General features: G+C 42.2%; 1 protein-coding gene across 7 annotated transcripts in view; it reads right to left on the minus strand.

Moving 5' to 3' along the window:
• The window catches only part of UBN1 (ubinuclein 1), a 393,312-nt gene extending 376,222 nt beyond the window's left edge, over nt 1-17,090 (minus strand). For all 7 annotated transcript variants that reach the window (XR_013623390.1, XM_078777497.1, XM_078777498.1 and 4 more), the window contains exon 1: nt 16,793-17,090. Coding sequence is in view for 6 of the 7 variants with exons in the window: in XM_078777497.1 (XP_078633623.1) it covers nt 16,793-16,963 (171 nt within the window). In the remaining variant the exon portion in view is untranslated. The remainder of the gene's footprint in view (nt 1-16,792) is intronic.
• Between the last annotated feature and the right edge of the window lie 3,578 nt (nt 17,091-20,668).

Raw genomic sequence — 20,668 nt, forward strand, 5'->3', positions numbered from 1 at the left:
AACATCACAAACCAACATAATCTTCCAAACATCACAAACCGACACAACCTTCCAAACATCACAAAACGACACAACCTTCCAAACATCACAAAACGACACAACCTTCCAAACATCACAAACCAACACAACCTTCCAAACATCACAAACCAACACAATCTTCCAAACATCACAAACCGACATAATCTTCCGAAACGTCACAAACCGACAACCTTCCGAACATCACAAACCGACACAACCTTCCGAACATCACAAACCAACACAATCTTCCGAACATCACAAACAGACACAACCTTCCAAACATCACAAACCAACACAACCTTCCAAACATCAAAAACCAACATAATCTTCCAAACATCACAAACCAACACAATCTTCCAAACATCACAAACCGACACAACCTTCCAAACAACACAAACCAACACAATCTTCCGAACATCACAAACCAACACAACCCAACACAACCTTCCAAACATCACAAACCGACACAATCTTCCAAACATCACAAACCGACACAATCTTCCAAACATCACAAACCGACACAATCTTCCAAACATCACAAACCAACACAATCTTCCAAACATCACAAACCGACAGAACCTTCCAAACATCACAAACCGACACAATCTTCCAAACATCACAAACCGACACAATCTTCCAAACATCACAAACCAACACAATCTTCCAAACATCACAAACCAACACAATCTTCCAAACATCACAAACCGACAACCTTCCAAACATCACAAACCGACACAACCTTCCAAACATCACAAACCAACACAATCTTCCAAACAACACAAACCAACACAATCTTCCAAACATCACAAACCAACACAATCTTCCAAACATCACAAACCGACACAACCTTCCAAACATCACAAACCAACATAATCTTCAAAAACATCACAAACCAACATAATCTTCCAAACATCACAAACCAACATAATCTTCCAAACATCACAAACCAACACAATCTTCCAAACATCACAAACCAACATAATCTTCCAAACATCACAAACCAACATAATCTTCCAAACATCACAAACCAACACAATCTTCCAAACATCACAAACCAACATAATCTTCCAAACATCACAAACCAACAATCTTCCAAACATCACAAACCGACACAATCTTCCAAACATCACAAACCGACAGAACCTTCCAAACATCACAAACCGACAGAACCTTCCAAACATCACAAACCAACATAACGTTCCAAACATCACAAACCAACACAACCTTCCAAACATCACAAACCAACACAACCTTCCAAACATCACAAACCAACATAATCTTCCAAACATCACAAACCAACACAATCTTCCAAACATCACAAACCAACATAATCTTCCAAACATCACAAACCGACACAACCTTCCAAACATCACAAACCAACATAATCTTCAAAAACATCACAAACCAACATAATCTTCCAAACATCACAAACCAACACAATCTTCCAAACATCACAAACCAACATAATCTTCCAAACATCACAAACCGACACAATCTTCCAAACATCACAAACCGACAGAACCTTCCAAACATCACAAACCAACATAACGTTCCAAACATCACAAACCAACACAACCTTCCAAACATCACAAACCAACACAATCTTCCAAACATCACAAACCAACATAATCTTCCAAACATCACAAACCAACACAATCTTCCAAACATCACAAACCAACACAATCTTCCAAACATCACAAACCAACATAATCTTCCAAACATCACAAACCAACACAACCTTCCAAACATCACAAACCGACACAACGTTCCAAACATCACAAACCAACACAACCTTCCAAACATCACAAACCAACACAACCTTCCAAACATCACAAACCAACATAACGTTCCAAACATCACAAACCAACACAACCTTCCAAACATCACAAACCAACACAACCTTCCAAACATCACAAACCGACACAACCTTCCAAACATCACAAACCAACACAACCTTCCAAACATCACAAACCAACACAATCTTCCAAACATCACAAACCGACATAATCTTCCGAAACGTCACAAACCGACACAACCTTCCGAACATCACAAACCGACACAACCTTCCGAACATCACAAACCAACACAATCTTCCGAACATCACAAACAGACACAACCTTCCAAACATCACAAACCAACACAATCTTCCAAACATCACAAACCAACACAATCTTCCGAACATCACAAACCAACACAACCCAACACAACCTTCCAAACATCACAAACCAACATAATCTTCCGAACATCACAAACCAACATAATCTTCCAAACATCACAAACCGACAACCTTCCAAACATCACAAACCGACAACCTTCCAAACATCACAAACCGACACAATCTTCCAAACATCACAAACCGACAACCTTCCAAACATCACAAACCGACACAATCTTCCAAACATCACAAACCGACAACCTTCCAAACATCACAAACCGACACAATCTTCCAAACATCACAAACCGACAACCTTCCAAACATCACAAACCGACACAATCTTCCAAACGTCACAAACCAAATCAACCTTCCGGACATCACAAACCAACACAATCTTCCAAACATCACAAACCAACACAATCTTCCAAACATCACAAACCGACACAACCTTCCAAACATCACAAACCGACACAATCTTCCAAACGTCACAAACCGACACAAGCTTCCAAACATCACAAACCGACACAAGCTTCCAAACATCACAAACCGACAATCTTCCAAACATCACAAACCGACAACCTTCCAAACATCACAAACCGACACAACCTTCCAAACGTCACAAACCGACACAATCTTCCAAACATCATAAACCAACACAATCTTCCAAACATCACAAACAGACACAATCTTCCAAACATCACAAACCGACACAATCTTCGAAACATCACAAACAGACACAATCTTCCAAACATCACAAACCGACACAATCTTCCAAACATCACAAACCAACACAATCTTCCAAACATCACAAACCGACATAATCTTCCAAACATCACAAACCGACACGTTCTTCCAAACATCACAAACCGACACAATCTTCCAAACATCACAAACCAACACAATCTTCCGAACATCACAAACCGACACAATCTTCTGAACATCACAAACCAACATAATCTTCCAAACATCACAAACCGACACAACCTTCCAAACATCACAAACCAACACAATCTTCCAAACATCACAAACCAACACAATCTTCCAAACATCACAAACAGACACAACCTTCCAAACATCACAAACCAACACAATCTTCCAAACATCACAAACCAACACAACCTTCCAAACATCACAAACCAACATAATGTTCCAAACATCACAAACCAACACAACCTTCCAAACATCACAAACCAACACAACCTTCCAAACATCACAAACCAACACAACCTTCCAAACATCACAAAACGACACAACCTTCCAAACATCACAAACCAACACAACCTTCCAAACATCACAAACCAACACAATCTTCCAAACATCACAAACCGACATAATCTTCCGAAACGTCACAAACCGACACAACCTTCCGAACATCACAAACCGACACAACCTTCCGAACATCACAAACCAACACAATCTTCCGAACATCACAAACCAACACAATCTTCCGAACATCACAAACCGACATAATCTTCCGAAACGTCACAAACAGACACAACCTTCCAAACATCACAAACCGACATAATCTTCCGAAACGTCACAAACAGACACAACCTTCCAAACATCACAAACCGACACGTTCTTCCAAACATCACAAACCGACACAATCTTCCAAACATCACAAACCAACACAATCTTCCAAACATCACTAACAGACACAACCTTCCAAACATCACAAACCGACACGTTCTTCCAAACATCACAAACCGACACAATCTTCCAAACGTCACAAACCAACACAATCTTCCAAACATCACAAACCGACATAATCTTCCGAAACGTCACAAACAGACACAACCTTCCAAACATCACAAACCGACACGTTCTTCCAAACATCACAAACCGACACAATCTTCCAAACATCACAAACCAACACAATCTTCCAAACATCACAAACCGACACAACCTTCCAAACATCACAAACCAACACAATCTTCCAAACATCACAAACCAACACAATCTTCCAAACATCACAAACAGACACAACCTTCCAAACATCACAAACCAACACAATCTTCCAAACATCACAAACCAACACAACCTTCCAAACATCACAAACCAACATAATGTTCCAAACATCACAAACCAACACAACCTTCCAAACATCACAAACCAACACAACCTTCCAAACATCACAAACCAACACAACCTTCCAAACATCACAAAACGACACAACCTTCCAAACATCACAAACCAACACAACCTTCCAAACATCACAAACCAACACAATCTTCCAAACATCACAAACCGACATAATCTTCCGAAACGTCACAAACCGACAACCTTCCGAACATCACAAACCGACACAACCTTCCGAACATCACAAACCAACACAATCTTCCGAACATCACAAACAGACACAACCTTCCAAACATCACAAACCAACACAACCTTCCAAACATCAAAAACCAACATAATCTTCCAAACATCACAAACCAACACAATCTTCCAAACATCACAAACCGACACAACCTTCCAAACAACACAAACCAACACAATCTTCCGAACATCACAAACCAACACAACCCAACACAACCTTCCAAACATCACAAACCGACACAATCTTCCAAACATCACAAACCGACACAATCTTCCAAACATCACAAACCGACACAATCTTCCAAACATCACAAACCAACACAATCTTCCAAACATCACAAACCGACAGAACCTTCCAAACATCACAAACCGACACAATCTTCCAAACATCACAAACCGACACAATCTTCCAAACATCACAAACCAACACAATCTTCCAAACATCACAAACCAACACAATCTTCCAAACATCACAAACCGACAACCTTCCAAACATCACAAACCGACACAACCTTCCAAACATCACAAACCAACACAATCTTCCAAACAACACAAACCAACACAATCTTCCAAACATCACAAACCAACACAATCTTCCAAACATCACAAACCGACACAACCTTCCAAACATCACAAACCAACATAATCTTCAAAAACATCACAAACCAACATAATCTTCCAAACATCACAAACCAACATAATCTTCCAAACATCACAAACCAACACAATCTTCCAAACATCACAAACCAACATAATCTTCCAAACATCACAAACCAACAATCTTCCAAACATCACAAACCGACACAATCTTCCAAACATCACAAACCGACAGAACCTTCCAAACATCACAAACCGACAGAACCTTCCAAACATCACAAACCAACATAACGTTCCAAACATCACAAACCAACACAACCTTCCAAACATCACAAACCAACACAACCTTCCAAACATCACAAACCAACATAATCTTCAAAAACATCACAAACCAACATAATCTTCCAAACATCACAAACCAACATAATCTTCCAAACATCACAAACCAACACAATCTTCCAAACATCACAAACCAACATAATCTTCCAAACATCACAAACCGACACAATCTTCCAAACATCACAAACCAACACAATCTTCCAAACATCACAAACCGACAGAACCTTCCAAACATCACAAACCGACACAATCTTCCAAACATCACAAACCGACACAATCTTCCAAACATCACAAACCAACACAATCTTCCAAACATCACAAACCAACACAATCTTCCAAACATCACAAACCGACAACCTTCCAAACATCACAAACCGACACAACCTTCCAAACATCACAAACCAACACAATCTTCCAAACAACACAAACCAACACAATCTTCCAAACATCACAAACCAACACAATCTTCCAAACATCACAAACCGACACAACCTTCCAAACATCACAAACCAACATAATCTTCCAAACATCACAAACCAACATAATCTTCCAAACATCACAAACCAACATAATCTTCCAAACATCACAAACCAACACAATCTTCCAAACATCACAAACCAACATAATCTTCCAAACATCACAAACCAACAATCTTCCAAACATCACAAACCGACACAATCTTCCAAACATCACAAACCGACAGAACCTTCCAAACATCACAAACCGACAGAACCTTCCAAACATCACAAACCAACATAACGTTCCAAACATCACAAACCAACACAACCTTCCAAACATCACAAACCAACACAACCTTCCAAACATCACAAACCAACATAATCTTCCAAACATCACAAACCAACACAATCTTCCAAACATCACAAACCAACATAATCTTCCAAACATCACAAACCGACACAACCTTCCAAACATCACAAACCAACATAATCTTCAAAAACATCACAAACCAACATAATCTTCCAAACATCACAAACCAACACAATCTTCCAAACATCACAAACCAACATAATCTTCCAAACATCACAAACCGACACAATCTTCCAAACATCACAAACCGACAGAACCTTCCAAACATCACAAACCAACATAACGTTCCAAACATCACAAACCAACACAATCTTCCAAACATCACAAACCAACATAATCTTCCAAACATCACAAACCAACACAATCTTCCAAACATCACAAACCAACACAATCTTCCAAACATCACAAACCAACATAATCTTCCAAACATCACAAACCAACATAACCTTCCAAACATCACAAACCAACACAATCTTCCAAACATCACAAACCAACATAATCTTCCAAACATCACAAACCAACACAATCTTCCAAACATCACAAACCAACACAATCTTCCAAACATCACAAACCAACATAATCTTCCAAACATCACAAACCAACACAATCTTCCAAACATCACAAACCAACACAATCTTCCAAACATCACAAACCAACATAATCTTCCAAACATCACAAACCAACACAACCTTCCAAACATCACAAACCAACACAACCTTCCAAACATCACAAACCAACACAACCTTCCAAACATCACAAACCAACACAACCTTCCAAACATCACAAACCAACATAACGTTCCAAACATCACAAACCAACACAACCTTCCAAACATCACAAACCAACACAACCTTCCAAACATCACAAACCGACACAACCTTCCAAACATCACAAACCAACACAACCTTCCAAACATCACAAACCAACACAATCTTCCAAACATCACAAACCGACATAATCTTCCGAAACGTCACAAACCGACACAACCTTCCGAACATCACAAACCGACACAACCTTCCGAACATCACAAACCAACACAATCTTCCGAACATCACAAACAGACACAACCTTCCAAACATCACAAACCAACACAATCTTCCAAACATCACAAACCAACACAATCTTCCGAACATCACAAACCAACACAACCCAACACAACCTTCCAAACATCACAAACCAACATAATCTTCCGAACATCACAAACCAACATAATCTTCCAAACATCACAAACCGACAACCTTCCAAACATCACAAACCGACAACCTTCCAAACATCACAAACCAACATAATCTTCCAAACATCACAAACCGACAACCTTCCAAACATCACAAACCGACAACCTTCCAAACATCACAAACCGACAACCTTCCAAACATCACAAACAGACACAATCTTCCAAACATCACAAACCGACACAACCTTCCAAACGTCACAAACCGACACAACCTTCCAAACGTCACAAACCGACACAATCTTCCAAACATCATAAACCAACACAATCTTCCAAACATCACAAACCGACACAATCTTCGAAACATCACAAACAGACATAACCTTCCGAACATCACAAACCGACACAATCTTCCAAACATCACAAACCGACATAATCTTCCAAACATCACAAACCGACACGTTCTTCCAAACATCACAAACCGACACAATCTTCCAAACATCACAAACCAACACAATCTTCCAAACATCACAAACAGACACAATCTTCCAAACATCACAAACCAACACAATCTTCCGAACATCACAAACCGACACAATCTTCTGAACATCACAAACCGACAACCTTCCAAACATCACAAACCAACATAATCTTCCAAACATCACAAACCAACATAATCTTCCGAACATCACAAACCAACATAATCTTCCAAACATCACAAACCGACAACCTTCCAAACATCACAAACCGACACAATCTTCCAAACATCACAAACCGACAACCTTCCAAACATCACAAACCGACACAATCTTCCAAACGTCACAAACCAAATCAACCTTCCGGACATCACAAACCAACACAATCTTCCAAACATCACAAACCAACACAATCTTCCAAACATCACAAACCGACACAACCTTCCAAACATCACAAACCAACACAATCTTCCAAACATCACAAACCAACACAATCTTCCAAACATCACAAACCGACACAACCTTCCAAACATCACAAACCAACACAATCTTCCGAACATCACAAACCGACACAATCTTCTGAACATCACAAACCGACAACCTTCCAAACATCACAAACCAACATAATCTTCCAAACATCACAAACCAACATAATCTTCCGAACATCACAAACCAACATAATCTTCCAAACATCACAAACCGACAACCTTCCAAACATCACAAACCGACACAATCTTCCAAACATCACAAACCGACAACCTTCCAAACATCACAAACCGACACAATCTTCCAAACGTCACAAACCAAATCAACCTTCCGGACATCACAAACCAACACAATCTTCCAAACATCACAAACCGACACAATCTTCCAAACGTCACAAACCGACACAACCTTCCAAACATCACAAACCAACATAATCTTCAAAAACATCACAAACCAACACAACCTTCCAAACATCACAAACCGACACAAGCTTCCAAACATCACAAACCGACAATCTTCCAAACATCACAAACCAACACAATCTTCCAAACATCACAAACCGACACAGGCTTCCAAACATCACAAACCGACAATCTTCCAAACATCACAAACCAACACAATCTTCCAAACATCACAAACCGACAACCTTCCAAACATCACAAACCGACACAACCTTCCAAACGTCACAAACCGACACAATCTTCCAAACATCATAAACCAACACAATCTTCCAAACATCACAAACAGACACAATCTTCCAAACATCACAAACCGACACAATCTTCGAAACATCACAAACAGACACAATCTTCCAAACATCACAAACCGACACAATCTTCCAAACATCACAAACCAACACAATCTTCCAAACATCACAAACAGACACAACCTTCCAAACATCACAAACCAACACAACCTTCCAAACATCACAAACCAACATAATCTTCCAAACATCACAAACAGACACAATCTTCCAAGCATCACAAACCAACACAATCTTCGAAACATCACAAACAGACACAATCTTCCAAACATCACAAACCGACACAATCTTCCAAACATCACAAACCAACACAATCTTCCAAACATCACAAACAGACACAATCTTCCAAACATCACAAACCGACACAATCTTCCAAACATCACAAACCAACACAATCTTCCAAACATCACAAACCGACATAATCTTCCAAACATCACAAACCGACACGTTCTTCCAAACATCACAAACCGACACAATCTTCCAAACATCACAAACCAACACAATCTTCCGAACATCACAAACCGACACAATCTTCTGAACATCACAAACCAACATAATCTTCCAAACATCACAAACCGACACAACCTTCCAAACATCACAAACCAACACAATCTTCCAAACATCACAAACCAACACAATCTTCCAAACATCACAAACAGACACAACCTTCCAAACATCACAAACCAACACAATCTTCCAAACATCACAAACCAACACAACCTTCCAAACATCACAAACCAACATAATGTTCCAAACATCACAAACCAACACAACCTTCCAAACATCACAAACCAACACAACCTTCCAAACATCACAAAACGACACAACCTTCCAAACATCACAAACCAACACAACCTTCCAAACATCACAAACCAACACAATCTTCCAAACATCACAAACCGACATAATCTTCCGAAACGTCACAAACCGACACAACCTTCCGAACATCACAAACCGACACAACCTTCCGAACATCACAAACCAACACAATCTTCCGAACATCACAAACCAACACAATCTTCCAAACATCACAAACCGACATAATCTTCCGAAACGTCACAAACCGACACAACCTTCCGAACATCACAAACCGACACAACCTTCCGAACATCACAAACCAACACAATCTTCCAAACATCACAAACAGACACAACCTTCCAAACATCACAAACCAACACAATCTTCCAAACATCACAAACCAACACAACCTTCCAAACATCACAAACCAACATAATGTTCCAAACATCACAAACCAACACAACCTTCCAAACATCACAAACCAACACAACCTTCCAAACATCACAAACCAACACAACCTTCCAAACATCACAAAACGACATAACCTTCCAAACATCACAAACCAACACAACCTTCCAAACATCACAAACCAACACAATCTTCCAAACATCACAAACCGACATAATCTTCCGAAACGTCACAAACCGACACAACCTTCCGAACATCACAAACCGACACAACCTTCCGAACATCACAAACCAACACAATCTTCCGAACATCACAAACCAACACAATCTTCCGAACATCACAAACCGACACAATCTTCCAAACATCACAAACCGACAGAACCTTCCAAACATCACAAACCAACATAACGTTCCAAACATCACAAACCAACACAACCTTCCAAACATCACAAACCAACATAATCTTCCAAACATCACAAACCGACACAACCTTCCAAACATCACAAACCAACATAATCTTCCAAACATCACAAACCAACACAATCTTCCAAACATCACAAACCAACATAATCTTCCAAACATCACAAACCGACACAATCTTCCAAACATCACAAACCGACAGAACCTTCCAAACATCACAAACCAACATAACGTTCCAAACATCACAAACCAACACAACCTTCCAAACATCACAAACCAACACAATCTTCCAAACATCACAAACCAACATAATCTTCCAAACATCACAAACCAACACAATCTTCCAAACATCACAAACCAACACAATCTTCCAAACATCACAAACCAACACAATCTTCCAAACATCACAAACCAACACAACCTTCCAAACATCACAAACCAACACAACCTTCCAAACATCACAAACCAACATAACGTTCCAAACATCACAAACCAACACAATCTTCCAAACATCACAAACCAACACAACCTTCCAAACATCACAAACCAACACAACCTTCCAAACATCACAAACCAACACAACCTTCCAAACATCACAAACCAACATAATCTTCCAAACATCACAAACCAACACAATCTTCCAAACATCACAAACCGACACAACGTTCCAAACATCACAAACCAACACAACCTTCCAAACATCACAAACCAACACAACCTTCCAAACATCACAAACCAACACAACCTTCCAAACATCACAAACCAACACAACCTTCCAAACATCACAAACCAACACAACCTTCCAAACATCACAAACCAACACAACCTTCCAAACATCACAAACCAACACAACCTTCCAAACATCACAAACCAACACAATCTTCCAAACATCACAAACCGACACAACGTTCCAAACATCACAAACCAACACAACCTTCCAAACATCACAAACCAACACAACCTTCCAAACATCACAAACCAACACAATCTTCCAAACATCACAAACCAACACAACCTTCCAAACATCACAAACCAACACAACCTTCCAAACATCACAAACCAACACAACCTTCCAAACATCACAAACCAACACAACCTTCCAAACATCACAAACCAACATAATCTTCCAAACATCACAAACCAACACAATCTTCCAAACATCACAAACCGACACAACGTTCCAAACATCACAAACCAACACAACCTTCCAAACATCACAAACCAACACAACCTTCCAAACATCACAAACCAACATAATCTTCCAAACATCACAAACCAACACAACCTTCCAAACATCACAAACCAACATAATCTTCCAAACATCACAAACCAACACAATCTTCCAAACATCACAAACCGACACAACCTTCCAAACATCACAAACCAACATAATCTTCAAAAACATCACAAACCAACATAATCTTCCAAACATCACAAACCAACACAATCTTCCAAACATCACAAACCAACATAATCTTCCAAACATCACAAACCGACACAATCTTCCAAACATCACAAACCGACAGAACCTTCCAAACATCACAAACCAACATAACGTTCCAAACATCACAAACCAACACAACCTTCCAAACATCACAAACCAACATAATCTTCCAAACATCACAAACCAACACAATCTTCCAAACATCACAAACCAACACAATCTTCCAAACATCACAAACCAACACAATCTTCCAAACATCACAAACCAACATAATCTTCCAAACATCACAAACCAACACAACCTTCCAAACATCACAAACCGACACAACGTTCCAAACATCACAAACCAACACAACCTTCCAAACATCACAAACCAACACAACCTTCCAAACATCACAAACCAACATAACGTTCCAAACATCACAAACCAACACAACCTTCCAAACATCACAAACCAACACAACCTTCCAAACATCACAAACCGACACAACCTTCCAAACATCACAAACCAACACAACCTTCCAAACATCACAAACCAACACAATCTTCCAAACATCACAAACCGACATAATCTTCCGAAACGTCACAAACCGACACAACCTTCCGAACATCACAAACCGACACAACCTTCCGAACATCACAAACCAACATAATCTTCAAAAACATCACAAACCAACATAATCTTCCAAACATCACAAACCAACATAATCTTCCAAACATCACAAACCGACACAATCTTCCAAACATCACAAACCGACAGAACCTTCCAAACATCACAAACCAACATAACGTTCCAAACATCACAAACCAACACAACCTTCCAAACATCACAAACCAACATAATCTTCCAAACATCACAAACCAACACAATCTTCCAAACATCACAAACCAACACAATCTTCCAAACATCACAAACCAACACAATCTTCCAAACATCACAAACCAACATAATCTTCCAAACATCACAAACCAACACAACCTTCCAAACATCACAAACCGACACAACGTTCCAAACATCACAAACCAACACAACCTTCCAAACATCACAAACCAACACAACCTTCCAAACATCACAAACCAACATAACGTTCCAAACATCACAAACCAACACAACCTTCCAAACATCACAAACCAACACAACCTTCCAAACATCACAAACCGACACAACCTTCCAAACATCACAAACCGACACAACCTTCCAAACATCACAAACCAACACAACCTTCCAAACATCACAAACCAACACAATCTTCCAAACATCACAAACCGACATAATCTTCCGAAACGTCACAAACCGACACAACCTTCCGAACATCACAAACCGACACAACCTTCCGAACATCACAAACCAACACAATCTTCCGAACATCACAAACAGACACAACCTTCCAAACATCACAAACCAACACAATCTTCCAAACATCACAAACCAACACAATCTTCCGAACATCACAAACCAACACAACCCAACACAACCTTCCAAACATCACAAACCAACATAATCTTCCGAACATCACAAACCAACATAATCTTCCAAACATCACAAACCGACAACCTTCCAAACATCACAAACCGACAACCTTCCAAACATCACAAACCGACACAATCTTCCAAACATCACAAACCGACAACCTTCCAAACATCACAAACCGACACAATCTTCCAAACATCACAAACCGACAACCTTCCAAACATCACAAACCGACACAATCTTCCAAACGTCACAAACCAAATCAACCTTCCAAACATCACATACCAACACAATCTTCCAAACATCACAAACCAACACAATCTTCCAAACATCACAAACCGACACAACCTTCCAAACGTCACAAACCAAATCAACCTTCCAAACGTCACAAACCAAATCAACCTTCCAAACGTCACAAACCGACACAATCTTCCAAACGTCACAAACCAAATCAACCTTCCAAACGTCACAAACCGACACAAGCTTCCAAACATCACAAACCGACAACCTTCCAAACATCACAAACCAACACAATCTTCCAAACATCACAAACCGACACAACCTTCCAAACGTCACAAACCGACACAACCTTCCAAACGTCACAAACCGACACAATCTTCCAAACATCATAAACCAACACAATCTTCCAAACATCACAAACAGACACAATCTTCCAAACATCACAAACCGACACAATCTTCGAAACATCACAAACAGACATAACCTTCCAAACATCACAAACCAACACAATCTTCCAAACATCACAAACCAACACAATCTTCCAAACATCACAAACCAACACAATCTTCCAAACATCACAAACCAACACAACCTTCCAAACATCACAAACCAACACAACCTTCCAAACATCACAAACAGACACAATCTTCCAAACATCACAAACCGACACAATCTTCCAAACATCACAAACCGACATAATCTTCCAAACATCACAAACCAACACAACCTTCCAAACATCACAAACCGACACAACCTTCCAAACATCACAAACCGACAACCTTCCAAACATCACAAACCAACACAATCTTCCAAACATCACAAACAGACACAACCTTCCAAACATCACAAACCGACAACCTTCCAAACATCACAAACCGACACAACCTTCCAAACATCACAAACCGACAACCTTCCAAACATCACAAACCGACACAATCTTCCAAACATCACAAACAGACACAACGTTCCAAACATCACAAACCAACACAACCTTCCAAACATCACAAACCAACATAATCTTCCAAACATCACAAACCAACACAATCTTCCAAACATCACAAACCAACACAATCTTCCAAACATCACAAACCAACACAATCTTCCAAACATCACAAACCAACATAATCTTCCAAACATCACAAACCAACATAATCTTCCAAACATCACAAACCGACACAATCTTCCAAACATCACAAACAGACACAACGTTCCAAACATCACAAACCAACACAACCTTCCAAACATCACAAACCAACATAATCTTCCAAACATCACAAACCAACACAATCTTCCAAACATCACAAACCAACACAATCTTCCAAACATCACAAACCAACACAATCTTCCAAACATCACAAACCAACACAACCTTCCAAACATCACAAACCAACACAACCTTCCAAACATCACAAACCAACACAACCTTCCAAACATCACAAACCAACATAATCTTCCAAACATCACAAACCAACACAATCTTCCAAACATCACAAACCAACACAACCTTCCAAACATCACAAACCAACACAACCTTCCAAACATCACAAACCGACACAATCTTCCAAACGTCACAAACCAACACAACCTTCCAAACATCACAAACCAACACAACCTTCCAAACATCACAAACCAACACAACCTTCCAAACATCACAAACCAACACAACCTTCCAAACATCACAAACCGACACAATCTTCCAAACGTCACAAACCAACACAACCTTCCAAACATCACAAACCAACACAATCTTCCAAACATCACAAACCAACATAATCTTCCAAACATCACAAACCGACAACCTTCCAAACATCACAAACCAACACAATCTTCCAAACATCACAAACCAACACAACCTTCCAAACATCACAAACCGACAACCTTCCAAACATCACAAACCAACACAACCTTCCAAACATCACAAACCAACACAACCTTCCAAACATCACAAACAGACACAACCTTCCAAACATCACAAACCAACACAACCTTCCAAACATCACAAACCGACAACCTTCCAAACATCACAAACCGACACAATCTTCCAAACATCACAAACAGACACAACCTTCCAAACATCACAAACCAACACAACCTTCCAAACATCACAAACCAACATAATCTTCCAAACATCACAAACCAACATAATCTTCCAAACATCACAAACCAACACAATCTTCCAAACATCACAAACCAACATAATCTTCCAAACATCACAAACAGACACAACCTTCCAAACATCACAAACCAACACAACCTTCCAAACATCACAAACCAACACAACCTTCCAAACATCACAAACCAACATAATCTTCCAAACATCACAAACCAACATAATCTTCCAAACATCACAAACAGACACAACCTTCCAAACATCACAAACCAACACAACCTTCCAAACATCACAAACCAACACAATCTTCCAAACATCACAAACCAACACAATCTTCCAAACGTCACAAACCAACACAATCTTCCAAACGTCACAAACCAACACAACCTTCCAAACATCACAAACCAACACAATCTTCCAAACATCACAAACCGACACAATCTTCCAAACATCACAAACCAACACAACCTTCCAAACATCACAAACCAACATAATCTTCCAAACATCACAAACCAACATAATCTTCCAAACATCACAAACAGACACAACCTTCCAAACATCACAAACCAACACAATCTTCCAAACATCACAAACCAACACAATCTTCCAAACGTCACAAACCAACAGCAACATGATCTTCCGAACATCGCAAACGTCCGGTCGATCTCCCGCACACACAAATCACCACATGTCCCGTGAGTGGCGCCAGAAAGCACACAAACCCCGAACACACGACGACGTCTATTCTCACCCCAGCTCCTCGCACGAGCTCCGGGTAGTAGAACTCGACGCACTTATTATCGCTCGACTCCCCGAGTTCCAGCTCAAACCGAAGCGTCCCACAGCCCTCCTCTCCCTCTTTCTTCTTCTTCAGAAACGGTCCAGATAAAGTAGTGATTGGGGCTCGTTTCGCCTCGGCCATTCTCCCTCCAAAGGAACCGCGCGAACTGAGGGACGACAAACGAGACCTTTCTCGTCACAAACACCCCTCGACCCACGAAGCCGCCATGCCGCGCCGTGTGCGCGCGCTGCTTGCGCATGCGCACAACGTATTTATGAATTTCGCGGGTGCTTGTGGGATTTCGGAAGCTCTGTCGAAGCTTTGACGTTTTCTCCTCAGCATTTGTTTGAAGCGATTTCTCGTCACGGACATCTTCGAGGTGTTTCCTATGGGGAGTTTGTCTGTTGCGAGCCGTCACCTTTAAAACACACTTTCGATATAAAAAGAGATGCACTGGACGGACCTCAGTTTATACACCGCGCGTCATAACTCGTCTTTCTGCTTTGTGTTAGACAAAAAAACCGACAGAATAGTCTCACAAAACGGTTTTTGAAAATCAGGAACGATCACATTTATTCCAGATTTTTTTTTTAAACCCTGTTTACCCTTCCAACAAGTATCAGATCAACCAACAAAAGCAAAAATGTGATGTTTCCAGGAGACCGTCTATTTATCACGTACGCAAATATATAATGCTGTCCCATGGCTGCAATTTCGGCCCATTCCCAATAAAACCTTTCATCCCCTTCAACTCTCTCCCTTCATCCCATTCTCCTCTCCCTTCATCCCATTCTCCTCTCCCTTCATCCCATTCTCCTCTCCCTTCATCCCATTCTCCTCTCTCTCTCTCCCTTCATCCCATTCTCCTCTCTCTCCCTTCATGCATTTCCCCCTCTCTCTCCCTTCATCCCATTCCCCTCTCTCTCTCTCCCTTCATGCATTTCCTCTCTCTCTCCCTTCATCCCATTCCCCTCTCTCTCCCTTCATGCATTTCCCCTCTCTCTCTCTCTCCCTTCATCCCATTCCCCTCTATCTCCCTTCATCCCATTCCCCTCTATCTCCCTTCATCCCATTCCCCTCTCTTTCCCTTCATCCCATTGCATCCCATTCTCCCATTGCATCCCATCTGCCTTAATCCCAATTGCATCCCATCTGCCATTGCATCTACTGTCTCCCCTTCATCCCATTCCCCTCTCTCTCCCTTCATCCCATTCCCCTCTCTCTCTCCCTTCATGCATTTCCCCTCTCTCTCCCTTCATCCCATTCTCCTCTCCCTTCATCCCATTCTCCTCTCCCTTCATCCCATTCTCCTCTCCCTTCATCCCATTTCCCCTCTCTCTCTCCCCTCATCCCATTCCCCTCTCTCTCCCTTCATCCCTCCCATTCCCCTCTCTCTCTCCCCCTTCATCCCATTCCCCTCTCTCTCCCTTCATCCCATTCCCCTCTCTCTCTCTCCCTTCATGCATTTCCCCTCTCCCTCCCTTCATACCATTCTCCTCTCCCTTCATCCCATTCTCCTCTCCCTTCATCCCATTCTCCTCTCTCTCTCTCTCCCTTCATGCATTTCCTCTCTCTCTCCCTTCATCCCATTCCCCTCTCTCTCCCTTCATGCATTTCCCCTCTCTCTCTCTCCCTTCATCCCATTCCCCTCTCTCTCCCTTCATCCCATTCCCCTATCTCTCCCTTCATCCCATTCCCCTCTCTCTCTCCCTTCATCCCATTCCCCTCTCTCTCCCTTCATCCCATTCCCCTCTCTCTCCCTTCATCCCATTCCCCTCTCTCTCCCTTCATCCCATTCCCCTCTCTCTCCCTTCATCCCATTCCCCTCTCTCTCCCTTCATGCACTTCCCCTCTCTCTCTCTCCCTTCATCCCATTCCCCTCTCTCTCCCTTCATCCCATTCCCCTCTCTCTCCCTTCATCCCATTCCCCTCTCTCTCCCTTCATCCCATTCCCCTCTCTCTCCCTTCATCCCATTCCCCTCTCTCTCCCTTCATCCCATTCCCCTCGCTCTCCCTTCATCCCATTCCCCTCTCTCTCCCTTCATCCCATTCCCCTCTCTCTCCCTTCATCCCATTCCCCTCTCTCTCTCTCCCTTCATCCCATTCCCCTCTCTCTCTCTCCCTTCATCCCATTCCCCTCTCTCTCTCCCTTCATCCCATTCCCCTCTCTCTCTCTCCCTTCATCCCATTCTCCTCTCTCTCTCTCCATTCATGCATTTCCCCTCTCTCTCTCCCGTCATCCCATTCCCCTCTCTCTCTCCCTTCATGCATTTCCCCTCTCTCTCTCTCCCTTCATCCCATTCCCCTCTCTCTCCCTTCATCCCATTCCCCTCTCTCTCTCTCCCTTCATCCCATTCCCCTCTCTCTCCCTTCATCCCATTCCCCTCTCTCTCTCCCTTCATGCATTTCCCCTCTCTCTCCCTTCATCCCATTCCCCTCTCTCTCCCTTCATCCCATTCCCCTCTCTCTCTCTCCCTTCATGCATTTCCCCTCTCTCTCCCTTCATCCCATTCCCCTCTCTCTCTCCCTTCATCCCATTCCCCTCTCTCTCTCCCTTCATGCATTTCCCCTCTCTCTCCCTTCATCCATTCTCCTCTCCCTTCATCCCATTCTCCTCTCCCTTCATCCCATTCTCCTCTCCCTTCATCCCATTTCCCCTCTCTCTCTCCCTTCATCCCATTCCCCTCTCTCTCCCTTCATCCCTCCCATTCCCCTCTCTCTCTCCCCCTTCATCCCATTCCCCTCTCTCTCCCTTCATCCCATTCCCCTCTCTCTCTCTCCCTTCATGCATTTCCCCTCTCCCTCCCTTCATACCATTCTCCTCTTCCTTCATCCCATTCTCCTCCCCCTTCATCCCATTCCCCTCTCTCTCTCTCCCTTCATGCATTTCCCCTCTCTCTCCCTTCATCCCATTCCCCTCTCTCTCCCTTCATCCCATTCTCCTCTCCCTTCATCCCATTCTCCTCTCTCTCTCTCCCTTCATGAATTTCCCCTCTCTCTCCCTTCATCCCATTCCACTCTCTCTCTCCCTTCATGCATTTCCCCTCTCTCTCCCTTCATCCCATTCCCCTCTCTCCCCCTTCTTCCCATTCCCCTCTCTCTCCCTTCATCCCATTCCCCTCTCTCTCCCTTCATCCCATTCCCCTCTCTCCCCCTTCATCCCATTCCCCTCTCTCTCTCTCCCTTCATTCATTTCCCCTTTCTCCCTTCATCCCATTCCCCTCTCTCCCTTCATGCATTTCCCCTCTCTCTCCCTTCATCCCATTCCCCTCTCTCTCCCTTCATCCCATTCCCCTCTCTCTCTCTCCCGTCATGCATTTCCCCCTCTCTCTCCCTTCATCCCATTCCCCTCTCTCTCTCTCCCTTCATGCATTTCCCCTCTCTCTCCCTTCATCCCATTCCCCCTCTCTCTCCCGTCATCCCATTCCCCTCTCTCTCTCCCTTGATCCCATTCCCCTCTCTCTCTCTCCCTTCATGCATTTCCCCTCTCTCTCCCTTCATCCCATTCCCCTCTCTCTCTCTCCCTTCATGCATTTCCCCCCTCTCTCCCTTCATCCCATTCTCCTCTCTCTCTCTCTCCCTTCATGCATTTCCCTTCTCTCTCCCTTCATCCCATTCCCCTCTCTCTCTTTCCCTTCAGCCCATTCCCCTCTCTCTCTCTCCCTTCATCCCATTCCCTTCCCTCCCTTCATTCCATTCCCCTCTCTTTCCCTTCATCCCATTCCCCTCTCTCTCTCTCCCTTCATCCCATTCCCCTCTCTCTCTCTCCCTTCATCCCATTCCCCTCCCTCCCTTCATTCCATTCCCCTCTCTTTCCCTTCATCCCATTCCCCTCTCTCTCTCTCC

This window comes from Myxine glutinosa, chromosome 5 (assembly GCF_964187855.1).
Source record: "Myxine glutinosa chromosome 5, kmMyxGlut1.1, whole genome shotgun sequence".
NCBI classification, from domain to species: domain Eukaryota; kingdom Metazoa; phylum Chordata; class Myxini; order Myxiniformes; family Myxinidae; genus Myxine; species Myxine glutinosa.